The 22740-nt window shown below is 40.7% G+C and overlaps 1 protein-coding gene across 1 annotated transcript in view; it reads right to left on the reverse strand.

The window, feature by feature from the left end:
- Positions 1-22740, reverse strand: part of TBC1D16 (TBC1 domain family member 16) — a 1714417-nt gene that overhangs the window by 1157708 nt on the left and 533969 nt on the right. The window contains exon 4 of the mRNA XM_044068073.1: positions 8283-8299. Coding sequence (XP_043924008.1) covers positions 8283-8299 — 17 coding nt within the window. The remainder of the gene's footprint in view (positions 1-8282; positions 8300-22740) is intronic.

Genomic DNA, 22740 nt, shown 5'->3' on the forward strand with positions numbered 1-22740 from the left:
ATTCCCTTTCAGAGGGAAGAGGGTTTTTGGCAGAGGCAGCTGCCACACCTTTAGGGCCCTGTGAAATGGTTTCAGGGTCTGCAACAGGAGCCTTATACAAATGGTAGTGTGTCCGGGACCCTGTAATATCTGTCAGGCTTGGCAGGGGCCAGAGGAAGAGAATCAGGGGCAGTACAGGCATCATTATATGCATCATCAACAACTGTTAGTACTGGAGGAATGGCTAAAGGCCTATGCTGTGGTAAGTGTAAAAAAGTCCTTAGCCTTTTCCTTAAATCTGAAAAATCCTGGCCCTGCCATTGGAAGTGTTCCCTCATAGCATGCAAGGTTTCCCCAAAGGAAAATTCTTCAGGAGGAGAAGCAGAAGGAATGGAGTCTTCTGCATCAGAATCCTCATAAGGAGAATATGGGCCTTCCTGAGGGTCTGAAATGTCTGAGTCATCTGAGGAATAGTCTGTAGAGACAGGTTCCGGGGGTTAAGTCCTAGGCCTCTTATCTGGAGGGGCCTGAGAGGCCCTGTCTGGGTGAGGTTGGGATCCCCTGATCAAAGAAATGAGATCCTCAGCCAGGCTGAGTATTTGGGAACTAGAGGCAGGCCTATGTGAGGGAGTTTTAGCAGGTAAGGCCTTAGAAGATTTAGCTGCTTTAGCCCTGGCAAAAGCCTTGATAGACATAGAAGCAGGGGGGCTAGCAGCCCCATGTGCAGGGGTAGATATGTCTAAAGGAATAGTGTCTGACAAATCCTGGGTGCCTGCTTCTGTAGCAGTAAATTCAGTAGCAGATTCAGCCATGCTCTGTGAGGGCTCGGCTATCGGAGGCATGCTTTCGGTCGAAGGAAGAACCGGGGACTCGGTTTCAGCCGAAACCGAGACACTCGCGGTTGGCCTAACCGTGGTTTCAGCCGAAACCGTGGGCCGCGAATGTCGGTCCTTTTCCTTACGCTTTTTAACTAATTGTGTAGTTGGAGTCTCCGATGGCATTTTGTATGCAAAAGCGGGACCAAAAAACTCCTCTGCAAACTCCGACCGACGTCTAAGTGTCCGTCGGTTGAAGGAAGCACAGGCTAGACAAGCTGATACGTCGTGGTCTGGGCCTAAGCAAGGAAGGCAGTAAGAGTGGAAATCCTTATGAGGTATTTGTTTCCCACAAGTTAAACAATTATTTACTTTGTCTGACATCGGCTGAGGCAAGAAAGAGTCCCCAACGGGTACTTAGCTTTTAGAAGTCTTGGTAGTAGAAATCTCTGGATCTGACCGACCGGCACTTGCGAACAGCTTCTGCTTCGGGCACCACGCGGCAAGAAAGACTGGGGAAAATGGCGTCGGCTGATGCCTTTATACCCAATAAACAGCAGCTATGACGTCGGGTGAAGTGCGACATCAGCCGAGGCCAGACCCAGACTTTGGAATCCGGCTGACCGAAGGGCTGCCTGAGGCAGGACAACCCATATGTTAGGACTGCAGATGCATCCTTGAAGGACAACTGAGTAGGGTCAAGTGACTGGAGGTTACCAATGTCTTTGTTGATAAGATCCATGATGATTCTTTCCATGGCCTTGCAGTTAAAGCTAGTCAAGCTAATAGGTCTATAGTTCCCAAGGTCAGTGGAAGCATCTCCTTTGTGCAAGGGGATAAAGGTGACCTTTTTCCATTCAGCCGGGATGAAGCCAGTGATTAGACTATGATTGAAGAGAGTACCCAATGGCGTTGCTAATTCTTGTTTGAGCCCATGTAGGACACAGCTCGGGATGTTATCAGGTCCCATGGATGCTGTGTTTTTGACCTTAGAGAGGGCGTTCACGATCTGCTCTTTAGAGATACAGGGTAGAGGACAGGTGGTAGGGATGTCTTAGGGTAAGTGTGGCAGGGAAGGGGGAGTAAAGTTTTCACAGAACCTGTCGGCTAACAGGTTAGCAATGTGCACGGGCTTGGTATATGTGGTATCATAAACTACCAGTTCAGCACAAATCTGAGCCTTTCTTTTTAGGTTACGGATGTAACTAAAGAACACCTTATGGTTGTCCTTAGTTGAGGAAGCTAATTTGGATTTGTAGTTAGCTTTGGAGGAATTCACAAGGAGTCTTACTTGCTTGCTTAAGCTAAGGATGGAGCATTTCCAGTTTGGGGCTCACTCCCTCTTACCCTTAGACAACAATTTCTTTCCATTATTGTAAAGCCTGTTAATGGCAGTTGTCCACCACACAGGTTTGCTCTTCCTCAAGGAGCTTGTTTTGGTCCTATCAGGTACGGCCAACGTCAATGCAGTTGTTCAGGTGTTTGCATAAAGCATTTGTGTAGAACTCGGCATAGTTGCCAGTTCCATCTGAGGGAGAAGGTGCAGTGAAGTTATTTATACCATCCTGTAAGAGGTCAGAAAATGTTTTGAAGTTTTTTAATTTAGTTTGTGCTATGAGGGTCAGGTGTGATGGTAAGTTCGAATGAGACTGATTTGTCATCAGATCTCACAAGGGAAGACCTCACAATGGTGGTGTTACAGTGGTCCCCCACATTGTTAAGCACCAGATCCAGGATACTGGCACACCTTGTGGGGGTGTCAACTAGCTGTTCCAGGGCAATGGAGTTAATGAAGTCGAGGAACCTTTGAGCAAGTGAGTTTCCTCATGAGTCATTTCCCCAGTCAATGGATAGGTAGGTAAAGTCACCCAAAACCATGGTGTTCAGATGCATCTTGACAGACTCAATTAGATCCAAATAGGCAGAGTGGGTGTCCTGATTCATGGAGAGAGTCCTATAGCTGACAATGACTTGAATAGGTGTCCTACCAACAGTTAATTGCACCTGAAGTATCCCAGGGAATCATGCAGTCTAACCAATCTGGAGGTGTATTTATCTGTAATGAATATTGACACACTGGTTCCTTTACTTTTCACACCTTCAGTTTGTGGTCTGAATGTCTGGAAGGAGGTTTAACCCGATATGGCTGGGGTGCTCTCCACAGCCATGAACCTGGTCTCTGTGACTGCACAAAAGTCTATGTCTTCCAAGGTGAGGACTGCTTCCAGTGAATGCAGTTTTGTGTTAAGACTCCTAGCATTTAGCAGAAAACCTTGTGGTTGTACTCAGATGGAGTTCTTATTTCAGAATTCTGTCCATGAGACAGTGCCTAAAAAAGGCACTATGGCGGTGGCAAGAGCCCTACCCAGTAGCCGAAATCCAAGGGATGACAAATGAAGACCATCCCTAGCAAAGCATCAAGGTCTGTCAATCATGTCATCCCAGGCTGACAGATACTGTATTCCCTTGGAATGACACCAGAAACTAAGCCAATTATTGAAGTCAATTATTTTCTGTTTGTATTGATGCATCATCCTAGGTGAAGGTAAAATGCTGCTTAAGGCTAGGGACATACCAGCCTGAGATACACAGTCCAAGAGCTCAATCATGTCTATCTTCATATAGTGCAGAGAGGTACATCAAGTGGTTAATACCAACATTGACTATGACAGAGTCATAACAGTACCTGTTGAGAGACTTGAGTGCATGTGTGATACGGCAGATCCTGGCACCTGACTGACAGCTGACTGTGACCTTCTCCTTATCCAGCCTGGTGAGAAGGACATCTGTGTGTCTTACAATGGAATCACCTACGACTAATACATTTGGTTTTGTGTTTTGCCTTAAGGGCTATATAACTAAGACACTGGCATGTGAGTTATGTGTATTGTGCTCTGCAGAAGAAGTATTATGTGTAGCATGCTTGTGTTTGGGAGGTCTCTGGTGTTTAGGTAAGTTTCTGGTGAGGACCTGCGCATATGTAGGTAAGTGGGAGGTGGGTTTGGGAGGAGTAGGAGGTGAGGTGTGCATGCTGACGACCCACTCATTTGTCATATGTACTGACTGGTGTGTAAGAGAGCATGGATTCTAAGTTCTTAATATAGCTGCATCTCTCACATGGTGAGTTTGTGTGGTGTAGGAGCAGAGGGTTGTCGGTGAACATGAGGCAATTACTACACTGTCTCAGGATGCCCATGTCGACCAAGCTGGCTGGAGAAACTGTGGGAAACTGTACATCCATAGTGTTGGGTAAATTTATATGGTCAGGAAGAGAGGTCACACTTAGGGGTGGCTAGTGGGTGAGAGGGGTGGATATAAGAGCAGAAACAGGCACTTACAGTTAGTAGGAAGCAACAAATGTCTCAGATCTTTCAGTATCTCAGTGAAGAGATGGCTTTAGTGCCCAAGTGATACAAGGCAGTCTAGATTCCGTAAGACTGAACCTAGCCTATACGCTAAGTGCAGAGGTATTTGACATTTAAAGTGCTTAAAATCACAGTCACAACAGCAAAAAAACAGTATAAAGTAGCAACTCAGTTGAAAACGTTCTCAATGTAATCAGGCTACTAACAAGCAGTAATAAAAGAAGCGGTATAAATGCAACTGAACACTTTTAAGAACAGCAGCAAAAGCAAAATAAAGTACTAAAGTAGGAAAAGGCACAATACAAGTACTGTAAAACACAGTAAATACAGAAATGAAAAGCAAACACTGACACCACTTTAGCTGCAAACATTATGCATCACAGACACCATTGAAACAACTGTAGTTGCAAACATTATACATCACTTATAATCTAACCAGTCATTGCCAGTTAAGCATATAAAGTTCATTCAACTCCTGGCTTATTTTAAAGCTTGTTCCATCTCTGCATATATTGTTCTGACAATTCCCATTTTTTTCCTATGTAGTTTGCTCCTTCCCTTTTCTAAAGTTCCCAATTCCAGTTGTTTTATCTCTGCTGCTATATTCACTACTTCAAGTCAAGTTAGTTTAGACTTTGATTTCCATTTTCTAATTGCTTTTTGGGAAGCCACCATAATTAGACTCAGCAAGGCTTTACTATGTCTAGACATTACATTTTCAATTCTGTATCATAGCTCAAAAAAAATCATCTCCCCAGTCAATCCATTCTGCTCACCCAGCAACTGGCTTTAGTATTGCTGTCACTAAAGAGGAGGAAGAGGAAGCTACACTTATAGGACATACTGGACGGCGCAGTGGTGCAGCAGTTTGCGTTTCACCTCACTGCAAGAGGTTCTCCAGTCCGATTCTTGGCTGGGTTGTCTTCTGTGCGGAGTCTGCATGCCCTCCCTGCGTTCGTGTGGGTTTCCTCTGGGTGCCCCTGTTTCCTTCCACGTTACAAAGACATGTGTCTACAGAGTTTCTCCCTCAGCATCCACTGAAAATTGACTTGCTCCAAGTCGGACTTTCTCAGTAAACAAATGTTAAATACATTAATTAATTGATTAATTATAGGTCTATCACTATTGCTTGTACATAACTTTCATGTATATTCCCATAACACAAGCTGTCCAGGATAAGCTACTGACTCTGTCCTACTAGTTACTACAGATATCAGACATGCACTTTATGGATATTTGCCAGAAAACTATATCTGTGATAAGAAGTCCATCTGTAGTAGCAGACACTGCCTTCTGCCCCCTGTCAAATACTTGTTCACTCTTCTGAATTTAAATCCTAAGTACAGGAGTGCAAGCATGTTTACCCAATGTAAGCAGAAACTGTCGTCAAGTACCCTTACCTGTGGACTTCGATTTAAAAATGGGATGGTGGACCGTAGCTTTCCCCTTTCCATAGGAAACTTGCTTATGCCAGCATACCCACAAGAAAATATTCAAATTCAAATCAACTAAAATACAAAATCTCCACTTTACTCTACACAAATTAGGAAGCTAGCTCTGGAGCTAGTGTTCACTCTGAACTGTGGTAAAACTCATCTCCTTTGCTCCTTCTTGTTACAAGATGCTTCCCCTTTGGTCTTCCTTACACTTACTCCCTTCCGAGTGTCTGTGCTCCCGCATATGCCTGACTACTTATTATGGTCTTCTATGACTATGCTTTGGCTCTCGTCTGCCCATCAAGTCTGAATAGAAAATATGTCAGCATTAGGTCTTGTCCCTGTGGTAGTTTTCAGTTATAACATAGCAAGCCTCCATTACACAGAGGTTTTGTTGGTCTGGAACCGGAGAGAAGTAGGAAGACACAGAAGGGAATATTCAAAACATCATCGTTTGTTTCATTGATACTCATGTTTTTATACGTCCTAGCAGGAAAAAATGGCAGAATGGGAAAAAGGCGTACAGTGGTGCATGAAAAATATGGACAACAATGCATTTTTACTAAAATACAGTACTAAACTTTCAGGATGAAAACACATTTTTTAATAAATGTTTTTGAAGACAAAGGCTTGCATTTATGCGTGCCCCTCCCCATCACCCTGACTAACTAATATACCTATTCTGAGGATAAACTAACTGAGGGTAAAATAAATATGTAGTTGTACTAGAAAAGCAGAAGCTTGTAGTTTACTCACCATAACCCGTAGCAGTAGATGTTCAAATAGATCACCTCTGCAGTAACCATTAAATATGGGATGTATCCCACAAAGTACACTGTACTTTTAGCCAGACTACAAAGCTTCAGGCTTGTACATTTGTCCATTGCCCAAAAAGAAATGCCAGTATAAGAGGGACGTATGGACACACCAAAACCCAGAGCTTTCTTACCAAAAACAGGGAGGCTAAACCAAAGGGAGAAGGACATCCGACCCCATACAGGAAGGGAATAAAAAGCAGGGATTGATGGAGAACACTATTACTACAAAAGTGATTTATTAAACATCTACAGTTACATAAACTACTCAACAGTACTATGTTCTTCATTAGATCAGTGTTGCAAATATCCATTATATATGGGAAAATTGCAAAAACTCAGGAATAAAGGATGGATGGGTGAAGGTCCAGAGTCGAGGATTCTCTGAAGAACAGCCCCTAAAATGCCTGTTTTGTCTCTGGAAACAAAATCCAGCTTGAAATGTTTGGTAAAAGTATAAACTGAGGACCAAGATGCTGGTTCAATATAGACAAAGAGTTCATCCCTTTCAAGAAAGCCCTAGATGTGGCAACTGCTCTTGTAGAATGAGCAGTCACATTTTGAAGCAGTGTTTTGTCTTGCCTGGAATGGCACAATGAGCGGAATGTGGAAAGCCTTCCATAGATAGTTTGCTTAGAAACTGGCCTACGTAAGACTTAAAATGTTGATTACATTTCCTGGAATTTTACGTTTTGTCCAGAAAAAATCTCAGTTGTCTGTGAATATCCAGGCAATGAAGAATATTTCACCGTTGGTTTGAGGGTCACAAAATAAAACAGTAAACTGTACAGACTGATTAAGAGCAAATTTAGGGACAACTTCAGGCATAAAAAGAAGGCTTGGTTCTGAGACTCACCCTCTCCTTCTGAAAGATTAAAAAAGGCTGACTAGACAATGAGGGCCTGTAATTCAGATACCATCTACTACAGGACAGTCTTCCAGGTTAGAAACTTAATATAGAGGAGCTGGCTGCAGGTTCAAATTAAGGTTGAGTTATTTTTTTTAAACAAAATTCAAATCCAAAGATCCCAGATCCCAAGAATAAGCCACCTTTTTTTCTTGGTGGTGTAGCATGTAAAGCCCACTTTGAATCTGCTCGACTACAGACAAATAGGAAAGAGGAAAGGGGGGATCCAATGGCAAACAAACTGAAAAAGGTAGAGAAGTATAATCTTACTTAAGTGTACACAAACCCAAAATTGAGCAATTCACAAAGAGTACCCTCTCTGAGACAGGTCATGGCCAACCTAAGGGTTGGGAGGGCGGCCTAATGGTTAAGGTGTTTGCCTTACACACACAAGGTGCAGGGTTTGAGTCTCACAAGGGATAATTGGCTAGGCTTGAAATGGCTTGCAAGGGCAGTTAGCCTAGTATACTGTCAAATGTCAAATGTTTTGACACAAAGATAAAATCCCTTCCATTCAAATAAATGGAAAATTCTAGGAAGAGGTTCTCTTACCTCCTTCAATAACTGTTGCATCTCCTCTGACAAACAGGTGCCTGAAAGGGATCAAAAACATATCATCCATATAGTTAGATGAACCACAGATCCCTTGCCCCATGTGGGCATATCTATTCTATGAAGAAGATTCTGATAACTGTCCCAGTCTATCTGCATGAGTAGGGAGAACAAGTGCTGTCTAAACCAAAAGGAAGCTACCAGTAACATTCTAGGCAAGTTCTTTCTGATCTTTTGAAGAACTGTGGAAATGAGAGGAAAGGTTGAGAAGTCAAACATACATATCCTTGTCCAGGAGATTGAGAATACATCCATCTTTCATGTCTCTCTGCACAGCACAATCTTCTACAGCAGAACAGCTTCAGCTGTCTGCTTAGGAACAGATCTATTCAAAGGGGATCTCACCGGTGGACTATCTTCACAAAAATCTCTCTGTGTGGCTTCTCTTTGTGAGGGTCTATGCTGGATCTGCTCAAGACAGTCTCTTAATGTGTTCTGCTTTGATGGGATGCAAGCTGCCTGAAGAAAAATTATACACTGAAGTACTATGTCACAGTCAATCATAGCCCGTCTGCAAAGGGGGTCTTGTTTTCCCTGTTCATGTACCACATGACAGTGGTGTCTGTTACTACTAACTCCTCCTGGACACCAAAGTTAATTCAGAGCTTTCAAAACATTTACCAGATAAGCCATAATTTATTTCAGGTTGATGATTTTGCCCCCTGCTGAGACGCCCAGATTTCATGCACCTTGACAATATGAAAAACAGCACCCCAGGCAAAGTCTGAGGCATGTGTGGTCACTGTCTGGGACAGGTTGGGAATTAGAAAGAGATGCCTGGGCTGTATAGGACATGACTGACTCTTCAGACTAATTCTTCTTTAACAAATGTGAGAATTAGAATAGGAATGAAAATAGAATGAGCATGTTGGACCCAAAATGATTTGAGAAACCACTGAATCTTTCTCACCTAAAGTCTGGAAAGTGATACAAGGATGGAAGTAGACATTAAACCTAGATCTCTGGCAAATTCTCTTGCAGTGGATCTTGTCTGATGAGAAAGATTTAGAAAGTTAATATTTTCTGTGGAAGAAGAAACACTGTCATTGGAGAGGTGTCCAGAAGGCATCTTAGGAATAAGAATATGTGAGTTGGAGTAAGAAGTGACTTTTTTTTAAGATTCTAAAGGAAGCCTACATTACTGAAAAGGTTAACGGTACCACTGGAAGGCTGTCAGAGAATCATGACTGAGGCTGATGTCAAGCAACTGTTCAGATAAGGCAACAGCTATTACAACAACAAAGCATTTGATGGAGACTCTTGGAGCAGTAGAAAGACCAAAGGCAAGGAGGTAAATTGATAATGCCATCCCAGCAACACACAACCTTAAACATTTCTGTATTTTTTTTTGGGAACAAGAATATGTAAAAAAGTGGGTCTATATTAGACACTCGAACATTTAAAAGTTCGAATCACTAAACAATGAACTTTAGTGATCGAACTTTTAAAAACTTCGAATGTATATAACAATTAAAAAAAGAAAAGAAAAGCTAAAGGGTTTAAGCAGGGGGGCAAGCCCCCCTGCAACCCCACGTGGGGGGGGGGGCGTGCTCCCCAGACACACACCCCTGCTACTTAAATATACCAACTCCAAGATCACGCTACAGTGTAGAAAATGGGAATATCTCCGTTTCCGCATTGTAGCACACTGAAGTGCGATCTCGGAGTCGGTATATTTAAGTAGCGGGAGTGTGGGGGGAGTGCAGGGGGGCTTGCCCCCCTGCTTAAACCCTTTATCTTTTCTTTTTTTTTTAAATATTGTTTTTATAGATATTCAAACTTTTAAAAATTCAATCACTAAAGTTTGTTCTTTAGCAATTCAAACTTTTAAACATTCGAATGTCTAATACAGACCCAAAGAAGCACTCTTTACTTCTAAGATAATTAGAAATACTTGAGGGGAAAGAAGAGGAAATAGTGTGAAGTGTTAGCATTTTGAATTTTGGAATGCATATAAAGGCGTTTAGCTCAGACTGAGCAAAAAGGGCCACCATGTTCCTTCTTTCCTGGGAACCAGAAAAAGCCTTGAATAAAAGCTTTGACCCACTGCTGTGTAGAGATTAGTTCTAGGACTCTCTCCTCCCTTGACAAAGCAACTCTGCAATGATTTGAGACATAAGATGGAGACAGTACTTTTGAGACTGATGAAACTCTGACGGTATGGGAGGAAAAGCCCAATGAAGTGTTTATTTATGTTCCAAAATGCTTAGCTGCCAACAATCTATGGTTATTAGCAACCATGAAGGAAGGCTAAGAGAAAGACTCCCTGCAATTTACAGATGAAGGTTGGGGTTGGGAAGGGGATAAACAAGACAAGAGACAGGGATAATCAGAAGTTCTTCTTTCCAGAGGAGGATCCTTGGAACTCATTAGCTTCACCCAGCCATTTCTTTTTGAAATGTCTGACATATTTTTGCTGACCCAATTTGAAAATTTTGTGAAAAAAATGGTTATGGATTGGAAGAGTAGTTTTTTCTGAAATTTCAAACAAGATATAAGAATAACTGCTTGAACCCCCTGCATAAGTCTACCTCTTTCTTTAAGTTTTTACAGAACTTCAGCAAAGGAATTAGCAAATAAGGAGCACTTAATAGTTGGCCTTTGGCATCCTCTGGAAATATGTGAAAACTAATCCAGGCATGTGTTCTCATCACTGTCCCAGTAGCAACTTTGGAAACTGCATCTACTGCAACCTAGACACATTTAATACTATACTTTGTCACTCAGGAAACATAATTAAGCATTTTAATAACAATGGGGTTTGAATCAAAATTTAGGAGACCAAGTTAGGACTGTCCCATATTAGACAAAGTAGACAGAAGACAGTTAGACATAGAAGTTTGGTAACAGATGGCCCTGAAAGCCAAAGTAGAAGAAGTACAAACCTTTTTGCCATACCTGTCAAATGCTCTACTTTACTGGTCATTAGGGAGTCAATTAGACTAAGAAAAATTATCAGTAACTTCCTCTGTGTCCTAAGAAATAATGGCAGGGTCAGCAAAGAGGGTTTTATGAAGTTACTTGTGTGCATATGGGACCATATAAAACACAAATTTCCAAAACAAAATCGTTCGAAGAATAGGGTTACATGGTAATAAAAAGAACACTTATTTATTAAAGCAGATTTAGTGCTTTCATCCGCCTATACCCAAGACTTCTTAAATGGAAGGATTTATTAGTTTATACAGATTCTGAAAAAGTCTTGGGTATAGGCGGACTAAAGAGCTAAATCTGTTTTAAAAAATGAACGTGCTTTTTATTATCGTACAAGACAAAAAAATCTGAAATCATATTTTTAGGTCCATCCCAAAAAATAAAGATGTCCAAAAACCAGACATACATCTTGCAGTGGGTATAGAAATGTGAATTAATCAAACATTTTTTTTCCCACTGCAACATAGCCAAGGGGATCCCATAGCTACCCCCACAATCTGGATGAAAAATTATTTTTCAAAAAATATACAATTATACTTTAAAACCAAATCAAATAATTGTTCGTATACATTAATACTAGGCTGGAGTACACCTTTCTGTGATAAAAATTGACATACCCATTCCAGACCAATATCATGGGGGATCATAATGTATAGGTCTTTCACATCTACAGTAATAAAAACACCAGTTTCTAAAAATTCCAAACCACTGATCCTCTCCAAGAAATCCCATGAGTCCCTACACAGATTTACTTCATTAAACAAAAAAACTTCAACTTGATATCCAAACGCTTAGCCCTAGGATAAGTAATAGAACCCCAGCCATCCACAATTGGATGCATGGGAGGGTCTGAAATGCTCTTATGCATTTTGGGTAGTCCAAAAATGCATGGAGTTTTTGGATGGGAAACCGATAAAAAATTAAATTCAGCTGTAGAGATTGAACCCTCAATGAACAAATCATTAAGTTCATTCCTAATTCTATTGTATGTACCATTTAGTTCATTCAAAGATATTTTCTTATATGATTCACCATTCAACACTTTCCTCATCCATATTTTATAATCACTAGAATTTATTATCACAATCCCCCCGCCTAAGAGCATTTCAGACTCTCCCCCATATGTCCGATTGTGGATGGCCTGGGTTCTATTACTTATCCCCTTAGCTATGGGATCCCCTTGTGGAGGGCTTTATGCTAATATGGTTATGTTGCAGTGGGGAAAGAAATTTTTGTTTAATTCACATTTCTATACCCACTGCAAGATGTATGTCCAGTTTTTGGATGACATCTTTATTTTTTGGGATGGACCTAAAAATATGATCTCAGATTTTTTTCTCTTATATTAACGGATCAACATCTTTCTTGAAGTTTACCCACACAGTGGGATTGGAAGAAATTTCTTATTTGGATGTAAGACTTATAAAAGATATCCTCTCTCAAAGGTTTACATCAGAAATTTTCCAAAAGGAAACTTACTCCAACAGTTTTTGCACTTTAGTAGCTCTCATCCTTATAAGCAGACAAGAGCAGTGGTGAAGGGGCAGTTCGTTAGGGCTGAAGAGATGGTCTCTTCTTTTAATGTGTTCTTAAATGAATTTGAATTACTGAAAGGTATGTTTTTAAAAACGGACTACCCAGTTGGTTTGGTTAATGAGGTAATGTTGGAGGTTATTAACAAAAGAGAAAGGGGTTTCTTTAAGGCCATTTTATCTCATAACTGTGGTGTATCAAATTGTGTAGAAGCTATTAGTGCGACTGATTGTCCATTGAATGAAGTTAGTATTATATCCAATAAAGTTCTTGAAGGACAGAATAATATTAATAGGAAAAGTACTAATTTTCGATCTGCCTTTATTACGACCTATAATTCGGCCAGTAAACAAATTGTTGATATTTTATTTAAAAATTGGGTTACTGTGTCCTCCTGTAATGACATTAGGCAATGTGTGGGGGAGAAACCCATCATTGTTTATAGGAAGGGACTATGTCTTAAAAATGTTTTTGAAAGCCGGGGTAGTGGATGAGTGAAGGGCTCTATGAAAAAAATGTGGCCTTTGTAACTATTGTAATTACATAATGGAAGGGTCATCCTTTAATATAAATGGGGTGAAAGTACGTCTTAACAGAACAGGTTCATGTCAAACAAAGTGGTGTATTGTGCTCTGTACAAATTGTCCCTGTTTTTACATAGGGAAAACAGAGAGAAAGTTAAAATGTCATATTTATAAACATCTGAGGGACATTAGATTAAAGAAAGGATACTAATGCCCTGGCAAAACATTGTAATGAAGCACCGGGCCATACTTTTAAGTTTACTGTGAGTGAACCCTTCCAAGTAGACCCAAGGGGTGGCCCTTGGCCACTACAACTCGAAACACAGGAAGCCCTATGGCAATTAAAAACTAACGCAACCCAATGGCCATATATAAATTAATCTTTTTCAGTAACTTGTTTTTTGAAACCTGAGGCATTAGATAAATAATAGTATACAAGTACTGGATGTAGTTATATTTTAAAGGGAAGGCCTAGGTATATTTAGCCAGTTTATAGCATTGTAGAATTTTATATACATGTGTATACGGTTGTTTTTGTAACTGCATTTATTAAGCTTCATTTAAAAAGATATAGATGTATTTTTAAAGAAACATTTTAAATGATATTTGTGGGAGCAAGAGGTTCTCCCATTCAATTCTCAGCTGGAGAGCCTTCTGTGTGGAGTCTGCATGTCCTCCCCGCGGTCGAGTGATGTTTAAAGACATGCAGGTAGGTGCGTGGGTGAATGTGTGTGCCTTCTTTGAAGGCTGGGCATCAGGCTAGCAACTCGGCACCGTAAAAATCCACTGCCAATCATTAGCGGACCGGAGTTCCGCTGTGGCGACCCCTAACCAGGAATAGCCGAAAAGCTAAGAAGACTGCTAGTGTATATTCTTAAAAAAAGAAGGGCTGTGATTTAACTATTTTGTATGTTCTTAATCATTTTATTTTTCTCACTGGCTGATGAGACTGGGGTGCGCTATTTAAATTAAGGTGTTATTGCCTGTATTTTATCTTGATAAAGTCTCTGAATACAGAGACGAAAGTGCTTGATTTTAAGCTTTTTATTTTTTTGTACCATTAAAGAGTGAATTGTTTGAAATTTAATTTCTATTTTGGCTCATTCCTTGGTTGCTGATCTCTTGGATTGAGTTACTAGGTTTAATGCTTTTGGCTGCCAAAAAAGCAATGAGTAGAAAATGGAAATCAGAATATAAATCAACTGTAACAGAAGTACTGAATTTTGTAAAGGAGATAAAAGAACTGCATGTGGGGCCTTTAGAAAAGTGGAGGAGGACATTACATAGAAATCAATAGAATTTTGGTAACAATATATGCAGCATAATGTTACAGTGGAGGAGTGAAGTGTTTAAGGAAAGGCAGGAATTAAGCAATGTTGAAAGGAATGTTAACTGTAAAAACAAAACATATATGTACACTGTATGCAACGTGTAACTATGGTTTGTTTTCTATTACTGTATGTGTAACTTATATGTCACTGTCTAAAAAGGGATTTAATAATGATGTTTAAAAATAAAGCTTATAAGGCACTTGTCTTCGATATCCATCAGGCTGACAGATGTGCCTCAGCACCACATGGGAAGACCAATTTATAAATGTACTGATTTACAGATATTAACCAAAGACTGGGACAATGTGTGCAACTTCAAGAAAATCATGGTACCTTACCAGCCAGCTCAAGGCACTGGAAATTACTCTAGCAGTCAACATTTTGCTAGAAAATAGTGAAATTTTCTCCACTTTGGTAGCCTGCTCTCCTCAAAATTAAGAGAGACTGAGATTCATCTCAGGATTCAGTGGGCTTTCTGCTGTGTCCAGCTGCTGTAGGTTCTATCCAGGCTATCTACCAAAAGAAGACTACAGAAAGTGTACTGAACCCATCAACATCTGGGTTAACACTACTTCTCAGTAAGAAGCTCAGGATTACGGCTACTTTATGCTTCTGGTTAGAGAAGGAGCAAATGTGACCAGCAGTACCAGACAGAGGGCACCTCCAGTAATCATCTTCAAAACTCACAGGCGCTACTCCCTCTTCAATCCCCATTAATAAGCACCTGCAACTATGGATTTGAAGCTTCCAAATGTCTGTGTAGGTTGTGTGGCTGAAATGGATACAGTAATTGTTTCATGATTGCTGATAACCATCTACTACTTTAACTGGCACTGGGTGACAGATGCAGTTATGCAATTTTATTGGAGCCAAAGCTCTTGCGTAAAACCACTACAAACAGAAAACAAGAGCAGTAAAATAAGACCAGAATTCAACACTCAGAAGTCTCACAAAGTTTTAATAAGCAAAGCTTTCGAGATATAAGCTCTTTTTCAATGCATAAAACTACTTTACAACTACCAATTTTTAAATGTAAAGCCAGACAGTAAACAACAACAAATAACTCCTGACTCTGACATCAACAATAAACAGAAACTTTTTAAAATATATAAAACATAATTATATTATAAAATATCGTGTTTAACTTTCAAAATTGGTTTAATACTGTTTGCAGAATTCAGGCCGGGTAAAATATCAGATCTAAAAAAATTAATCCATTTATATTCAGCAGTTTCAGTAGCATTAACAATACTACCACCCTTTTCACATACATGAACATTCTGTAGAATTCTAAACTTAAGCTTGTGAGAATTACCTCTATCTAATATGTGCTTGTATAGTGCATTTGTTTCCACACATCTACGTATTTCCAAAATATGTGCCCCTATTCTTTTTCTTTTAGCTTCATATTAGTTTTACCTGTGTAGAAGCTTTCGCATTCTACACAATTAGCAATATAAACAAGATTTATTGCAATACTATCTCCCCTATCCAAGATCCTGGAAAAATGTGTACACAAATTCTCCAGCACCTCACCAAAGACAATTTAATTACCCCAACCCAACATGGTTTCCACCCCGGCCATAGCACTTCTACAGCTTCCATCTCATTCATAAATATTATTGCTCAAGCTAGGGAACAAAAACTTGCCTCGTCTCTTTCTTGACCTATCAAAAGCATCTGATACGGTCTACCATCCACTCTCCCACCTAAACCTATCCCCTGCCACTGTCTCTTGGTTCTCTAGTTATCTTAGTAACCGCTTCCAGTCTGTCAAATAGGATTCAGCTATCTCCCCAGAACTTCCAGTACTAATGGAAGTTCCCCAAGGATCAATCCTAGGACCACTGCTTTTCAACATTTTTACCAATCAGTTATCTAGCTCTACTCCACACTCATCCCTAATGCAATATGCTGACGACTCCACAGTCATCACTATTGCAGACACACTTCCCATACTCCATTCTAAAACTCAGGAATCCTTCTTATCTGTCGAGACCTGGCTCAACCAAAACCATCTAATCCTAAGCCCAAAAAAGACCAAACTCCTCCTCTTTCGACCAAAAACAATGACCCACCTGAAACCAAACTTCTCCATCTCCTCCCACAACAACACACCCATCATGGTGGATAATCACACTAAACTACTTGGGGTCATCATTGATGACCAGCTAAAATTTGACTGGCATGTACTAAACAAAATCAAGAAAACCCACCAAAAACTCTGCCTTCTTTACAGAAACAAAACCTTTCTCTCCTCTCAAGCAAAAATTGCTCTATCACATGCCTACCTTCTTCCAACCCTTCTCTATGGCTCTCAGATTCTCACCAACCTGCAGACCTCTCTTAAGACCAAACATGAATCTACCTTTAACAAAGTAGCAAAATTTGCCGCTGAACTTCCTTGCTCCTCTCACCATGGTCTTGCTCTACAAAAACTGAAATGGTTAGAGCTCCCTCACAACCTTACTCTCTCCCAGCTCCAAATAATCCATTCCATTCTATACCAGCCAACATTGTGCCCCGCCATATCAACCATCATCTCATCCTACACGCCAACAAGGACACTCCAGAGCTCTGACCACCTTCTGACCATAACCTAACCCAAACTCAACATAGGAAAAACCTGTATAGCTATTACCCCACCAAACACTGGAATAAACTCCCACTGGACATACGAAACACTACATCCAAACTTCTATTAAAAAAGACTGTGAGAAATGGGTCTAAATTAGAACATCGAAGTTTCACAACTTCAAATATTCTAATATCAATCTCTATTCAGCGAATTCTGAATATAGCAGAATGACAGAAAACCACATTTTTTCCTAGGGAAAGAATTTGGTTGTCCGTTTCTGTCGCTTCATTGTTGTCAGCGCTGTGGTGGAAAGTTATGGGTCGGGTTCAGGTAAGTGTGCGATTGGGCGCAGGTTAGGTTAGTCAGGGTTAGGGCGCAGGTTAGGTATGTGTGCGATTGTGTGGACGTGACAGGGCGTGGGTTAGGTATGTGTGTGATTGTGTGGACTTGAGGGTTAGGGCGGGTTAGGGCATGGGTCAGGTAAGTGTGCGATTGGATGTGAGGGTTAGGGAGGGGTAGGTGAGTGTGCGACAGTGATGGACCTTAGGGTTAGGGTTTGGGTTAAGGTAAGTGGATAGTTAGTGGTGTTTGTACAATTTAGTGTAGGGTTAGGTGTAAGATTTTAGATGTATGTGTGTGGATTGCTGTTTGTTTGGTGTGCTTGTGTTGTGTGTATGCGTTTCGGAACAGCAAATTTTTTCCCTAGGAAAAAATTTGCTGTTCTGCATGTTCGATGTTGTCAGCATTCGCTAAATAGGGGTCGATATTAGAACATTCGAAGTTGAGAAACTTCGATGTTCTAATATAGACCCGTGAGAAATCACCTTAGCTTAAATAAACTCTGCCTCTGTTATCAGCCCCCCCTCAACTAACCCACCTCTCCAGACCAATCTCTCACTTCTTTTTCTCCTACTAGTACCTAACACTACCTCATTCCAAACTCACCCTCCCTTCTTCCCCACTAAACCCTTTCCCTACTCTTACCCCTAACTGTCCTTTACTATTTCAATCTCCTCACCAGTAGAATGGTCAACTACTACTGTTGCACTCTTATCTCTCCTTCACTGCTACCCAAACACTACTTACTAGCTTCTTTTCTCTTTACTTTAAATTCAATTTCTCCTGGACTACCTACCTTAATATACATACCTAGCCAACATTGTATATATTCTGTAATGAGTATTATCATTGTATACTCGCTTTACATTATGTATTTTTTTTTTTGTGTACAAGCAAATGTGTTTATTCTTGGAGCTTGTATATATTTTGTAACTTTGGAGATTTTCTCCCCGGGTCTCCACTGAAAAAGGGCCTCCGCCCAGATGGACCAACCCGGTCAACAAATGTCAAATAAATAAATACATTTGTAGTGTAGCATGTACCTGAAGCCTTTAATAACAATTTTTTTCTTTGTGATAGGGTGTAGAAAATTAGTTTCTACATTGATGTCACTACAGAATGCACAACTCTAACAGGGGACAGTTCCAATTTCACTAAATTTTGTACTTAAATTTACTATTTCTCCTTACATCCTTATTACAAAGCATCTGCTTTAGATTCTTTTCATTCTTATATATATAAATTTCGGTCTATCACCCACAAGATTAGCAATTTTTGGATTAGAACAGAGTATAAACCAATTCTTACCTACTATCTTCTTAACCATACTGGTATAACCATTATACTTCAGGCAATACCCCATTTTATATCTATTTGTAACACAAGTTAAATTCTCCATCTGACTAGCACTAGATACATGCATAAAAGTTTTAGCTGAATGTCGCTTCTCATCAATAACCAAGTTTTTAGCAGTATTAATAACAATATCAGTACACCCTCTGCTCTTAAAATCATTAGCCATACTATCCATTTCTTTAAGGAAATTACCTTCTTCAGTGTTTAAATGACTTGCCCTTATAAATTGGCTTTTCAATACCCCTTTATATATATGGCTAGGATGAATACTACTGTAATGTACATACCTAGAGGCCTGTACATCTTTTTTATATATCTATCTCAAAAGAAGCATCTTTGGTAACCATTTCCACATCCAAAAAAGGAATGGACTTATCAGAATGATTAACATCAACTTTTAATAAATTGGTACTAGTCTGTAAGTAATAAACGAAAACTTGTAATAAATAGACATCATTGCTCCATAACAAAAACACATTGTCTACAAATTCTTGTAGAACTGTAGACTTCCGTTCTTATAGGTGCCATATGAGTCATATAATCTGCTCTTCCCAGTTGCCCAATACTAAATTTGCATTAGAATTGGCCACAGGTGTCCCCATGGCCACTCTCATACATTTATGGTAATAGGTGCCATTATACATAAAGACATTGTTATTCAATACTACATCCATCATAGAGCATAAAAGTTCTACTTTACTACCATGCTTATGTAAAAATTCCCTAAGTACTTCTAAGCCATAAAGCCATAATAATTACGTATAACGGTGAATTGGGACTTAATGTCCATAGTCACCATAAGTATTCCATTATTATTATGAACATCTGACCATGACTTTAAATTCTTAAGAAATGCATTAGCGTCCTTAATATAACTTTTACTCATAGGCAATTAAAAAAAAAAATTATTGATGGATGGTTTAATCCTACCAGAAGTATATAATTATTTGTATATGTCGGATCAAGTGGTACAGTACAGTTTTGTACCTACCATAAATGTAGATGTTCGAGTGTTCACCCTGCTGCAGTCATCACACTTGGGTTATCCTGTCGTCAGGCGGTCCCCACAGTCGGCCGGAATTCCAAAGTCTTGGTCCGGCGTCGGTTGCTGTCGCCTCATCCCTGACGTCAGTGCGCCAGGGGTATATATAATGCAACCGACGCCATTTTCTTCAGTTTTTCTTGCCCCAGATGTCAGGTGCCTCCAAAAAGGTGGTCAGAATTAGTACCAAATGGAGTGAACACTGCACAAACACAAAATCCCTTCAGCTATAAGCAAATACATCAGTAAGGTATAGCAGAGATTCAGCCAGTAGATCAGAGGGGATGGAGGGAGGGTAACCTGGACTGCAGCAGGGTGAACACTCGAACATCTACATTTATGGTAGGTACAAAACTGTACTATGTTCATCGTGTTACCCTGCTGCAGTCATCACACTTGGGTTGAATCCCAAAGCTAAGGTAGGGGGGAGGTAATCATAGAGGGTTAGTGGAGGCAATAAGGCCCTGCAGAAATGCAGTGGCGAAGCCCGCCCTGGACTTAGAGTAAAGAGGTAAGTGATAGTGTTTGGTAAAGGTGTGTACTGAACTCAAAGTTGCAGCTTCTAAAATTTCCTTGGTTGGAACCCCCCCTGAGAAAGGCTGTAGAGGTAGCTGTTGCCCTGGTAGAGTGGGATCTAATGGTAGCAGGAACTGGTTTCCCATGATGGGTATAGCAGAAACATATGCAGTGACCTATCCATTTAGAAATGGTTTGCTTAGATATAGCCTTCCCTTGAGAAGCTGTAGCATAAGATACAAAGAGCTGGTCAGTTTTTCTGAAAGCCTTAGTTTTGTCCAAGTAGTAACGAAGCTTCCTGTGAATGCCCAAGGAATGCAGGAGTCTCTCACTTTTGTTCTGTGGATTGGGGAAGAAGGTGGGTAAGTGGATGGTTTGATTTAAAGCTACACTGGAAACCACCTTAGGCATAAAGGAAGGATTAGTTCGTAGAGAAACTCTGTCTTGATGAAAAATGAGGAAAGGTTCCACTGCCATTAGTGCCTGTAGTTCTGAGACTCTCCTAGCTGAAGTTATTGCTAGGAGCAGGACAGTCTTCCATGATAGGAACTGAAGATCTGCAGAGAAAGCTGGTTCAAAGGGAGGTAGCGTTAGTTTTTCCAGAACAAAGTTGAGGTCCCATGTAGGTGTAGGAGCTCTCCTGGGTGGTCTAATGTTTTTTACCTCTCTGAGGAACTGCCTTAGAAGAGGATGTGAAAATAAAGGTGGATCCGTGTCGTAGTGAGCTGAAATAGCTGAAGCATGGATTTTAATTGAGGAAAAGGAAAGTCCTTTGTGCAACATCTCAGCTAAATACTGTAGAATGTGAGGCATGTGAGGCTGAATTGTGTCTTGGCCTTTAGCTTGGTTCCAGGCACAAAACCTTTTCCATTTGTCCGAATAAGCCTTCCTGGTGCTTAGCCTCCTGGCTTCCAGAATAACATCCAGAACTGCTTGTGAAAGAGGAGCTAGTTGGATGTTTAGTTGATTTGCCATGCAGCCAGATTTAAAGTTTTGAGCTGGCTGTGAAGAATCTATTTGTTGTGTGAGCAAATGGGGTATTTCAGGCAATATCCATGGTGGGCTGTGAGCCATATTTTTCAATAGCGGGTACCAGTGCTGGCGTGGCCAGTCTAGGGCTATGAGAATCAGTCGTGGTCTCTCCTTTTTGACCTTCAAAAGAACCTTTGTGAGGACAGGTAATGGAGGGAAGGCATATGCTGTCAGGTTTTTCAAACTGAAAGAGAGAGCGTCCACTTTCCAAGCTTGATGGTAAAATGTCCTTGTACAAAATTTTGTCAGTTGGTAGTTTTGAGGACTGGCAAACAGGTCTATGTTTGGAAGGCCCCATTTTTGAGTTATCATTGCAAATATTTGTGGATCTAATTTCCACTCGTGGGGATCTTTGATGTTTCTGCTGAGGTCATCTGCCAATGTGTTCTTCTGTCCTGGCAGGAACTGAGCTTGTAACTGGACTTGGTAGGCCAGAGCTGTGTTCCATAAGATCATTGCTTGCCTGCATAGAGGGTAGGAATGTGTACCCCCTTGTTTGTTTATGTACAACATTACTGTGGTGTTGTCCGTCTTTATTGCAAGTTGTCCTGGATGTAATAGATCCTTGAAGGCTGTCAGAGCTTTCTGTACAGCTAGCATCTCTTTTTGATTTATGTGCAGATTTCTTTGATCTGCAGTCCATAGGCCTTGAATGCATTGTCCTGCCATGTGTGCCCCCCAGGCATAGTCTAAAGCATCTATTCATAGGTTCACAGGTTCATACTAGGCTATCTACCCTAGGGCATTTATAAGCCTAGCCAGAGTGTGTATGGCTTTCGCCACCCATATTAAATTAATTTTGCTATGCCCTTTTTCAAGGTTAGTATACTGTGCCTCTGTCTAACAGTGACACAGAAGTGATACCCGGGGTAAACCTACGATCTCCCATCCACTCATCAAGATTCCTCTTGAAGAGAGTCAGTGAGGGACTCTGCCTAACCTGGACTGGGATTTTATTCCAGAGTGAAGGGAGCCTCTGGGTTATGAATCTGTCCCTCCAGCATGTCCTATTTATTTCAGTGCTGAGGTTCAAGTCCCTTGAGCGCGTAGCTCGATGGGATTTGGATTTTCTGAGGTGCAGCATGTCCATTAATTCCGGGTTGGACATGGCTTTATACATCAGGCACAGATCGCCTCTGAGCAGGCGGTATGCCACGGAGTAGAGCTGGAGTTTCTTTAACCGGGCAGCATACGGCATCTGTTTGAGCCCCTTGATCCTCTTGGTGAGGTACTTTTGGGGTCTTTCCAGTTGCTGCAGGTGTCTGGTAAGGTACATCCATAAAGGGGCATTGTACTCAATTATGGGCCTGATGAGGGATGAGTAAAGAGGCACGATGACCTCCCCTGATCTAGATGTGAATCCCTTCATGATTAGGTGGGCTATATAAAATGTTTTTCTAACCACTTTGGCCACGTGGTTGTCAAATGAGAGATTGCTATCAACTTGGGTCCCCAGGTCCCTAATTACTTCTTCTGTACTTAATGGATTACCACCTATGTGGTAATTCGTGGGCACTTTGTTTTTGCCAAAGGGGATGACTATACACTTTTTGGCATTTAGCTTGAGGCCATGGCTCTGGCACCAGTTGTCTGTTTCTACGAGGCCCTTTTGGAGGATGCTTGTGT

This window comes from Protopterus annectens, chromosome 4.part0 (assembly GCF_019279795.1).
Source record: "Protopterus annectens isolate FY-2018-M chromosome 4.part0, PAN1.0, whole genome shotgun sequence".
NCBI lineage: Eukaryota > Metazoa > Chordata > Ceratodontiformes > Protopteridae > Protopterus > Protopterus annectens.